We start from the raw sequence: 11,192 nt of genomic DNA on the forward strand, positions 1-11,192 counted from the left end.
TTGCTTGACGACTACAAAGCCTTCGTTGAGGACATTGTTGCCAAGGGGTACGCACGTAGAGTTCCCGCTTACCAAAGAGAGTCAAGTTACGAGAGAAAGACGTGGTTCATCCCCCACCACGGGGTTTATCATCCCCACAAACCTGGCAAAATACGTGTAGTGTTCGACTGTTCGGCGAAGTTCAAGGGAAAATCACTGAATGATCTGCTCTTAAAGGGACCAGACCTTACTAACTCTCTCTTTGGAGTCCTTACAAGATTTCGTCAGGAGCGCGTGGCAGTTATGGCGGACATTGAGGCAATGTTCCATCAGGTTAGAGTGCCTGACTCCGACTGCTCTTTCTCCGATTTCTGTGGTGGCCAAATGGCAACTTATCATGTGCTTTAGAAGAATACCAAATGACCGTTCATTTGTTTGGCGCTGTATCGTCTCCAGCCTGTTCAAATTTTGCCCTCCGGAAAACAGCCGAGGATAACGCTCAGCACTTCTCCCCTGATGTTGCAAGTACGGTCAAACAGAACTTCTACGTTGACGACTGTCTTAAATCCCTGCCATCAGACAACAAAGCTATTACTCATGTCGGCGAGTTATGCAGCTTGCTGGGGCAAGGTGGTTTTCGATTAACGAAATGGGTGAGCTGCAGCCGTGGAGTTTTAAAGAGTTTTCCCGAGACTGAACGTGCTCAAGAAATTAAGATGCTAGACCTTCAGGAAGATGAATTGCCAGTTGAACGCGCACTTGGTGTTCAGTGCAATGCAGAAACTGACAGATTTGGTTTTAATGTCAATATTAAAACCAGACCACCCACTCGTAGGGATATCTTGTCCGTCGTTAGCTCAGTTTTCGACCCCACAATCTACGTTGGCAAAAATGGCTGACAGACCTTCCTAAACTGTCACAGTTCTCAGTTGATCGATGCCTTAAACCAGTCAACTTTGGCGCCATTTCTTCCAGTCAGCTGCACCATTTTTCCGACGCCTCGGAAATTGGCTTTGGTTCGGTCTCGTACCTGCGTCTAATTGACGAAAGTGGCATAATTCATTGTACCTTCCTCCAAGCAAAGTCACGCCTTGTGCCTCTTAAACAAGTCACGATCCCACGCTTAGAGCTGTCGGCTGCCACGGTCTCTGTCCGGCTGGATAAAGTTCTAAAGAGTGAGCTCGAGTTACCGCTGACCAAGAAGTCAATTTTCTGGACCGACAGCATGTCAGTGTTACGCTACGTGAAGAATGAAAGCAAGCGATTCCACACATTTGTTGCAAACCGTATTGCAGTAATCCGAGACGGATCTAATCCGGACCAATGGAGGCACATCAGCGGAGACCTGAACCCAAGTGACGACCTCTCGAGGGGACTTTCGGCAGAAACTCTGCTTAACTGTGAGCGATGGACAAAGGAGGTCGGAATTCCTCTGGAAGGCGGAAGAGCTATGGCCTCAAGGGCTACGTCGCTGGGCAGTATTCCGGATGCAGATCCAGAAGTAAAGTTGGATGCGACTGTCAATCTGACGTCTGCGACTGAGCCTTCTTGTCCTTTGGTAGGCTACTTTCAGCGTGTATCCTCCTGGTATCGCCTTAAAAAATCAATTGCGTGGTTCCTTCGGTATCGGGAAAGGTTGCGAATGGCTTGTAAAGGCAACCAATTAACGAGGACCGCCCTGACGAAATCTTGTAAGGACTCCAAAGAGAGAGTTAGTCCCTTTAAGAGCAGATCATTCAGTGATTTTCGCTTTTGCTCGGTTAAATTATTTCTTGTTATCCAGCTCGTTAAGCCCGTTTGAAGCGATTTCGGTGAGTAAACGTTTGGACGTTTTTGTATATTACCTATACGTGAATAGATATACTCATGGACGTACACGTGTAAGGTGTTCCAAATTCAATTATTTCATTTTGTCATACATCTAGCGTAGAAAAGGTACAAACTTAGTGGACGGTTTACAGTCCCTTTTTCTCTGGAAGTCCAATCGGCAGCTTTTATAGTACACGTAGGCGGCAATTGTGAGACGAGACTGTTTTGACCACACGCGCGCACTCGCAAGTTGACGGAGACTATCGGAACCTCATTGCTGTGAAATGAGATACTTGAAAGCTTTTCGCTCTTGTTCTCCGATTTGATAATACCGATTAACTATACAGATGCCATTATTACACTGAAGAATCTTTCAATAATCTCTTAAAAGAAAAACAGATACAAAATGAATTGACCCTTCTCCATCTAAATGTTAGAAGCATTAAAAACAAATTTGATAATTTCTACACATATTTACATTTACTTAAATTAAACTTCTCCATAATTGGTATATCAGAAACATGGATAACAGATAATAGCGCTAATCTATACGACATTCCTGGATATAAATTTTTAAACGTTAATCGTAAAAACAAAGTTGGGGGAGGCGTGGGGATGTATATTAAAGACCATATTCAATTTAAAGTTAGAGAAGATCTTTCAACAGCCAAGGAGGATGTGGTAGAAACTCTATTTATTGAATTTAAAACAAGTAACAAAACAGTTCCTATTATAATAGGTGTATTATATCGTCCCCCGGATAGTAATTTAACAGAATTTGAAGAATTCGTTAAAGAATTACTTTATAAGATTAATAAGGAAAGGAAAGAATGTTATCTAATGGGTGACCTAAATATAGATTTACTAAAAGTTAACCAAAATGCAACAATTCAGAATATTCTTAATCAATTCATCTCCTCGTTCTTTTATCCACAAATAACAAAACCAACAAGAATAACCTGCAAAAGTGCGACTTTAATAGACAATATCTTAGCAAACAGGCTAAGTGAGGACGACTTAAGTGGAATTCTTTACACTGATCTTTCAGATCATTACCCATCTTTACCATAAAACAAGATAGAAAATTGAATCAAAAGTTTGAAAAAGTTAAAAAAAGGCAAATCACACCTGAAAACATAACTTTGATGATAGACGATCTTAGCCAAGAAAGCTGGGAGGAAATTGACGTGTTACATGATCCCAATGAATCATATTCATTTTTCCACCAAAAATTAAATGAATATTATGAAAAGGCCTTTCCGCTAAAACTTTCTACAATAAAAGAGAACAAACTGAAAACTAAACCCTGGCTAACAAAGGGATTACTCAAATCTCTAAAAACAAAAGACAAATTGTACAAAAAATCAATCAAAATTCCAACAGCGGAAAACAAATTTAAGTTTAGACGATATAGAAATAAACTGAATCACCTACTTAGAATAGCCAAGAAAAGGTATTACAAAACAAAATTTGAGGCAGTAAAGACCAACACACGTCAAACATGGGCTCTTATTAACGAGGTAATAAACAAAAAAAAGTCAGCAAGCATCTTGCCTGATGCTTTCAATCATAATAATGAAGAAATAACAGATCCAGGTGAAATAGCAAATAAATTTAATGAATATTTTACAAATGTAGGACCAAATCTTGCTAATAAAATACCAACCGTAAATCCATCATTCAAAGCTTTTATGAGCAAAACTAACTATCATGAAAGTTTCTTCATCGATCCTGTTACAGAGGAAGAAGTAGAAAAAGAATTGCTGGGCTTAAATCCAAGTAAATCAGTTGGCTATGATTCATTCAATCCAAAAGTTATACGAGAAATAGCACCCTATATCAAGCAGCCTCTAACAAGTATTTTTAATAAATCGTTTACAACTGGTATCTTTCCGGATGACCTAAAAATTTCTCTAATTACACCAGTATTTAAAAATGAAGATAAGTCTCTGTTTTCAAACTACAGACCTGTGGCTGTCTTACCATGTTTCTCAAAAATACTAGAAAAAATAATGTATAAAAGATTGATGGACTACATAGAAAGACACAACATTTTTTATGATAAACAATATGGATTTAGGAAAAAACGCTCAACAGAGATGGCCATAATTGAACTAACAAACAAATTAACCGATGCAATAGATGAAGGCAAATTAACAGCAGGGATTTTCTTAGACTTATCAAAAGCTTTTGATACTGTTGATCACTCAATTATAATCTCAAAATTAGAACATTATGGGATAAGAGGAATTGCACTTGAGTGGTTTAAAGACTACCTGTTAAACAGATATCAAATCGTCAAATTTAAGAATAGTCAATCTGAGAAACAAATGATCAAATGTGGTGTACCTCAAGGGTCAGTTTTGGGCCCACTTTTATTTCTGTTGTATGTAAATGATATTTTTAAAAGTTCTGAAAAATTATCATTTATCCTCTTTGCCGATGATACCAACATATTTTACCAACATAAAGATATCAAAGTTATAATGGAAACTCTTAACAATGAATTAAAAAAAGTTAACCTATGGCTACAAGCAAATAAGCTCTCATTAAATATAAAGAAAACCCACGTTATTATTTTTAAAACTAGAAGGAAAAAAGCGGAAAACATAACAGTTAAAATAGATGAGACTGAAATAAAACATGTAGAATCAACCAAATTTTTAGGAATATATATTGACTCTAACTTAACATGGAAAGTACATATCAACCATATTGTAACCAAAATAGCTAAAACAATCGGTATTTTGTATAAAGCAAGGCACTTCCTTCCTTCCCATACGCTGAGAACTCTTTACTACTCGTTAATCTATCCTTATCTTAATTATGGTAATATAATATGGGGAAATACATACCCCTCGAGATTAGAATCAATAAGAAAATTACAAAAAAAGATTATCCGAATTATTTCATTTTCAGATTTTAGAGATCATACTCGTCCACTCTTTAAGAATCTATCTATTTTACCAATTGATGATTTGAACAATGAAGCCATAGCTTTATTTGTTTTTAAATATTTTACGCAAGCACTTCCAGCAACATTCAGCCATTTTTTCAAGCCAAATAATCATTTCCATAGCCATAATACAAGATCATCTTCAAAAATCCACAAAGAACAGGCACGTACAAACTATAAGAAATATTCTATTAAATTTAAAGGGTGTGAAATTTGGAACAACCTTCCTATATTAATCAAAAACGCTAAATCATTTGTTATTTTTAAGAAAAAAATTAGAAAATATTATCTTGATTTACTACCTTAATTTATCTATATAGCCTTTGTAGGTATATAAGTATAATAGTTGTACAAGCCGTTTACATGTTGATTATATATTAATTGTTTTATACCCTTAAACATATAAGAGGGCTCTCCTTGTTAAGCCCACAAGGGTTTGTCGAGAGTTCCTGCTCTACTCCATCATATTTAATAATAATAAATGTATCAACGACATGTAATTAGGCTTAATTGTAGAGCGAAATAAAGATTAAAGATAAAGATTAAAGATTAAAGCATTGCACAATACAGTAAGCGCTTGTCTTACCATTAACGGCAGTCTGTGCAGTATTTGAGAGACTTCTGAGATCTAACTTACCTCAGTTATATCTTTGAATAATTGCATCAATTGAAAATGGAAGAGTAACCAGGATTCATAATTAAGTAAAATGTTTTTGAAACGTTCTCTGGTTAAAAATTTGTTAAAATATAAGCTTTCGGCTGCCAAACTGCAGTCTTGAACGAATGATAAAAATGGCGCGAATGAAGAAATATATAGGGTAAAAATGTGTGAAAAAAATTACAGAATAAAAATGCGTAAAAAGTTGACAAGAAAAATAGTGAGAATTTGATAATAAAGGAGAACTATTTTAAAAGAATAGAATATTGTGAAGGTAAAGTTTTTCGCACCCGATAGTCTCCTTTGTCGATGACTCTTGCATTTTTGAAATCAATTTGATGGTCATTCATCCATGCCATTACAGCAAGGCGCCCAAAAGTGTGACCACGTTTAATTTATTCACATTCTTTCGTGCAGATTTAATCCAATCAGAAGTCAACTGCAAGCTATCCACGGCTTTTGATTGGATTAAATCTGCACGAAAGAATGTGAATAAATTAAAAGTGGTCACACTTTTCGGCGCCTTGCTGTAAATAACCGGACGTCGTTCAACAACAACAACAACAACAACAAGTTATTTCGTACCCTAAATTAAATTTACAAAATTAGGAAGAATAAAATAAAATGAGTACATGGCTGCCCGAAATAACCACCACTGGCTAATGAGAAACAGGGCACCCATCCTTGGTGTTTACGTCAGTTATTTTAATAGGGCTCAGGTACTTACACATACAACAACACACAAACACGCAGACATCACCTAAATTTTCTTAAAAAAATAGCGAAAATTAGCTGTAAAATAAAGTGTATAGACATATTAACTTACAAAATAAGGGAATTGTAATTTACAGAGGTAAATATGGTTCAGGCTTGCATTTTCGTTATTGTGTGAGAGCAATATCTTCCGGGACTCACTAAACAGTAAGGCCGGACGTCGTTATTGTGTGAGAGCATGGTTTCCAATAGTTACAGCTACATCCTCACTCACTAAACAGTAACCGGACGTCGTTATTGTGTGAGAGCATAGTTTCCAATAGTTTCAGCTACATCTTCCGGACTCACTAAACAGTAACCGGACGTCGTCATTGTGTAAGAGCATGGTTTCCAATAGTTTCAGCTACATCTCCATTCACTAAATTTTAACCGGACGGGTTTTTTTGCAATTTCTTTTTTTATTTGTTTGCCATTACAACAACATTACTTAAAGGGAAATTATCTAAATTAACACAGGAATAAAGAGATCCCACTTTCTGTAATGTTGAGCAAGTGTGCCTTTTTTTCTGGCAATGTACACCGATTCAGAAGAAAAAAACGGAAGTTGCATGGAAGCGAGGCTAAGTGGCCCTTGCCAGCTAAAAACTACAAAGTTCAGTATAAGCGCATGGGGCATTTTAAAGAGACTGTAATTTAGATCAGCACGACAAACAAATGATCAACTTGTTAGTTAATTTGTAAATAGTTCTATTTAATTAATTTCCAGAATTTGAAAAATGTATTTCCCCATGATTTCCTCGCTTAATCAGAAAAAAGGTAATCATTTGTTTGTCGTGCTGATCTAAATTACAGTCTCTTTAAAATAAGTTATGTCCATTACAACGGTAATTAGTGTAGTAATAAATATAGTTTGATATATAAACCTGGCTTATTTCTTGTCTAACTTCGCGCGCGAACTCCACGCGAGATCCCCACGCACGTTTCGAGGAAAAACACATCACAATTTATTGCCCTTGCTGCCCTCGGTGCCCTTGCTGCCCTCCTTTACTCCTTGCCTTGTAAAATTAATTCAGTGTATGAGAGGGGTAAGGAAGGGGTACAATATAGTACAGAGGGGACACAACAGGGGTACAAATGGGGTACAGGAAGGGTACAAGAGAGACAAATAATACAACATTTTAGTAGAGGGGTAGGAGGATGGAAAGAAATGATATTAATATATACTTATTTACTGGGTAACCCCACCTTCGCCAATAGCCATAAAAGAAGCTGCTTGTAGTTCAGTCTATTCTCAGAGTTTACACCGTTCAGATCACAATGTACAGCAGTTATAATCAATTCTTTCAAGAGGGTTATGGAAATATCATATTGCCCGATGATAGTGGAGATGAAAGCGATGATGAGAGCTCACAGGAAAGTGAACAGTCATCTCAAGATTCTCAATCGAGCGAAGAAATAGACTCTTCCCAAGAAGAAAAGGAGGATATAGATCCGTGGTCGCGCATTCAAGATGAAGTCACTAGTCGTCACGAAGCCAAGCTTGAAGCTCTGATAAACGAGTATGAACAACATGGAGATTCGTCTGAAGTGGCCCGTGTTAAGGCTGAAAATGCTCTGCTACCAGTATACAGGAAGGAGCTGAGAAAAGTTCTTTTGGATTATTTACAGTGGATGCATGCAATGAAGAAAGATTCGACCTTCCGTAAAGTGATAGAGACCAAAAATGAATTGAAAGATACAGAGGGATATGATTGGTTGGAGTCGACAGAACTCGCTATCGATAAGCGAAAATTCTTACTCAATCGGTTGTTTGTCAAACAAACTGTTCCCGAAGACTAAGTGAACTGTGCCTGTTAATCTTTTCTGGTGACACCTCAATGTTTTTAATAATCAATAAACGTATTCTAAAAGAGAAAAGCTGTTTGTTCCTTCTTGTGTCTCGCGGTGCGCAACTTGTGAAACGCTTATAGATGCTAATTTCTCAAGCAAACTCCACCGAGTTTATACCGTAATTCGCTTAAATGCTCATACGCGTTCTCTACTTTTTAAATTAAGATAAAACCAAACACGTGAAACATAGGTTTACTAGTCAAAAAGTTGAACATTGATCAAATTGTTTTCACAAAATCGGTTCACTGAGCTGGTCTTACAATTTATTTTACTCGTAACTGCTCGATAACTCCATATTGCCTTTGTAGTTTTGCCGTATTGGTCGACTAATGAAATTTTGTATGGGGAAAAACATTTTCTTAATAGTTTACACGCGACTCTTTCCATACAGAAGCGATTCGCTTTTGCTAAATAAAATCCTAATGTTTATATCCGTGGTCACTCAAGCGCGTTCGCCGGCTTTGTATGAGAGCAATGCATAGTTAAGCCTCTGTCGGCTTGATCGTGAATATTTATTCAATCTATTTGAGCTTCAAAAAACCTCTAGTAAACAAAAGGAAATAGATCTTAAGTATTTTAAAAAACGGAGCTTCTTATAAAATTCTCTCACTTTGATCCGCAGTAGAAAAGTGCTCATTCTGTCAATTAAGTAGACTATGTTCCCTACTCTGTCAATTTGTCAATCAAGTGGACTTATCGTGTCGTGACGTCAGGCATAAATTATGCTGCATAAATTCCCGCGCGCGCATTTTATTTTAATTTATTTCACCTCACCAAAGATTCCCGCGCATTTAGACATAAGCCACACCTCCATTATGACGTCATCCAAAATTAATTTATTCTAGCTGCTCACTTTTAGTGGATGGCTGCTCAAAAAAAAGGAGTCAATCATCCATCCTTTTACTACTAAAACAGAACCATCTTGTAATTCACAAGAACTTATAAAAAACAAAATTTGTTTTGAGAGGCTTTTCGGTTTTCAGTCCGACTGGAAAAAATTCAGGTATCGACAGAGAACTGAAGAGAAACATACGTAAACGATGTCTATTTGGTTACTTTTAACCATGCGAGGCAGATTTTTTAGTAGAATTTGTGATTAATAGGCATGAACTGTTTCAGGTGTAAATTGAATTGTATATGTTTTTGAGTAGCAAGGAAAATAATCTTAGCTTAATATTAATAAAATAAAGCTGCCTTTCATATTAAAAGAAATACTAGTATTTTATTACAAAAAAGAAGAGCGGTTTTTTCGACACAGAAACTCGCATGTCGTGCGGTTTGCTTTAACACCTTTCAGTAAGAAAAATCCCTCAACAACCGTAACATTCAGCCAGCTTTTTGAGTAAAATTTGCACAGACGTGAATTGCTTCATCCTTCATTTGTGAACTGGTTTGGAATTTGTCTTTTTATATATTAGCTTATAATCTCCATCCATTCAAATAATATGAGGTTTTGTGATCGATTGCTTTTAGTTAATTTCGCGTTCGCCCGCGCAGTTATCAAAGAAAATAATAATGAGTATAGCATTTGTTGGAGGAACCGGTTGGAATGACCACAATTTCCCAAAGTACTTCTGGAAAATTACTTTCCATCTTTTCCCGAGTTGACTTTCAACAGAAATTTCCGGAGTTGAGACTTAATGCTAAGTGCCCCAAGTCACCCTGAGACAAATTTTAAAACAATCTTCTTTCGTAATAAAAAGTGAGGATGTCCACAGCGAATTCCTCTGTTGCTCTAATTTTATTTTAGCCAAGCAATGATTTGACTATTTCCAAGTCCATGCCAAAACAAAAACAAAAACAAAAAAACATAACAAAGAGAGTTTAGCCAGCTGATTCAATCACTCGGGTTGTGGTCCGGCGGGCCGGGGAAATCGATGCGCGAAATTATTTCTATTGAAGCCTTTTAGCCAGTGAAAAGGTGAAATGGCTCTAAATTAGCCCAAAGTACACACAGACAACAAGTGACACACGACGGAGGCAAGGTAGTCAATCTTAACATAAGTTGTTCCTATTTTTGGTGCAGGAAAAAAATACGAAAAAAATACGAACAACTTATGATTAAGATTGACTTCCTTGCTCCTATATCGTTACTTTCAGAGGGCAGAACTCTCGAGTGGCCACTGTACGCCTACCATATTGTGGGTGGATTAATTAATGTTCTGTGTAAATACAACTTCGTGGAAGGGTTCAGTCTTGTTTTTGAGAGAATTATTTTATATAACACCAGAACACAGAAACACAAAAAGAGCTTTCAAGTGTTCTTGTGCTGTAGAAATCAGTACCTATACTCAGAATTTATATTGGAGTATAAATATCTGTGATAAAGCGATTCAAACTTGGCATGAGTTGTCCCTGACAAATTAAAGGAACACAATCCTTCAGAGATAAATCATTATAATAGTTTAATTTGTTTCTGAATCGCTATTAATACAAAACCTTACATTTCAAAAAAGTATATATTATTTCAATTAAATGGTTATTATTCTGTGTTGAATATCTCTTTAAAATGTATCATAATACTGAACTGGAACGGTATGAAGGTGTAAAACGTATAAAAAAAAATATCAACATCCACTTGCATCAATAACTCCTGGCAATATTTGTTACTTCTCTGTCAATTAAAGTCGTGTACGCGACTTCATCTTGGTACAGACCATTCAACTCAAATATTTCCATTTTTCATTATTTTTATCAACGTTAACAAGATAAGAAAAACTGTCATAGAGGATTCAGAAATTGTTAGCGACGAGCCATTATTATTGTTCCAAACACAGGCGGCCTAAGCTCACGGTGAGTAAAATCACTTGAATACGCGAAACGTGACTCTCGCCTGCTGGTATATGGATGTGTTGCGTTACAACGGTTTGAATTTTAAAAAGGTTTCTATGGAAATAAACGCTTTCGAATTTATAGCTAGATATAATGATATTTTGACAATAAAATGAACTTACCCGTTATCTCGTTTTTCAAGCCGATCCGAGGCCTTTTAGGCGAGTTATAACAGCAGAAATAACTACAAGGTATTGAGGTAAGTTGATTTTATTGTCAAAATAACATTGCGTTCTTCCCATACAAACCTTTATAAAATTCAAACCGTTGTAACACAACACCTCCATGTGCCACCAGGCGAGAGTGTTTCGCGTATTCAAGTGATTATTTCTCACCGTGAGTTGGGCCGCCCGT

General features: G+C 36.6%; 1 protein-coding gene across 1 annotated transcript; it reads left to right on the plus strand.

Annotated features, from left to right (window-relative positions):
• Positions 1-398: 398 nt before the first annotated feature.
• LOC144644349 (uncharacterized) lies at positions 399-878 on the plus strand. Its single transcript, XM_078503821.1, has one exon. It carries the CDS (start codon positions 399-401, stop codon positions 876-878), a length of 480 nt encoding a protein of 159 aa, XP_078359947.1.
• The last annotated feature ends 10,314 nt before the right edge of the window (positions 879-11,192 follow it).

Source organism: Oculina patagonica, chromosome 1 (genome assembly GCF_052425735.1).
Source record: "Oculina patagonica isolate OP01 chromosome 1, crgOcupat, whole genome shotgun sequence".
NCBI lineage: Eukaryota > Metazoa > Cnidaria > Anthozoa > Scleractinia > Oculinidae > Oculina > Oculina patagonica.

Bases quoted from the DNA above. Each gene is read 5' to 3' on its own strand.
- LOC144644349 (XM_078503821.1), top strand. From the start codon at position 399: ATGACCGTTCATTTGTTTGGCGCTGTATCGTCTCCAGCCTGTTCAAAT.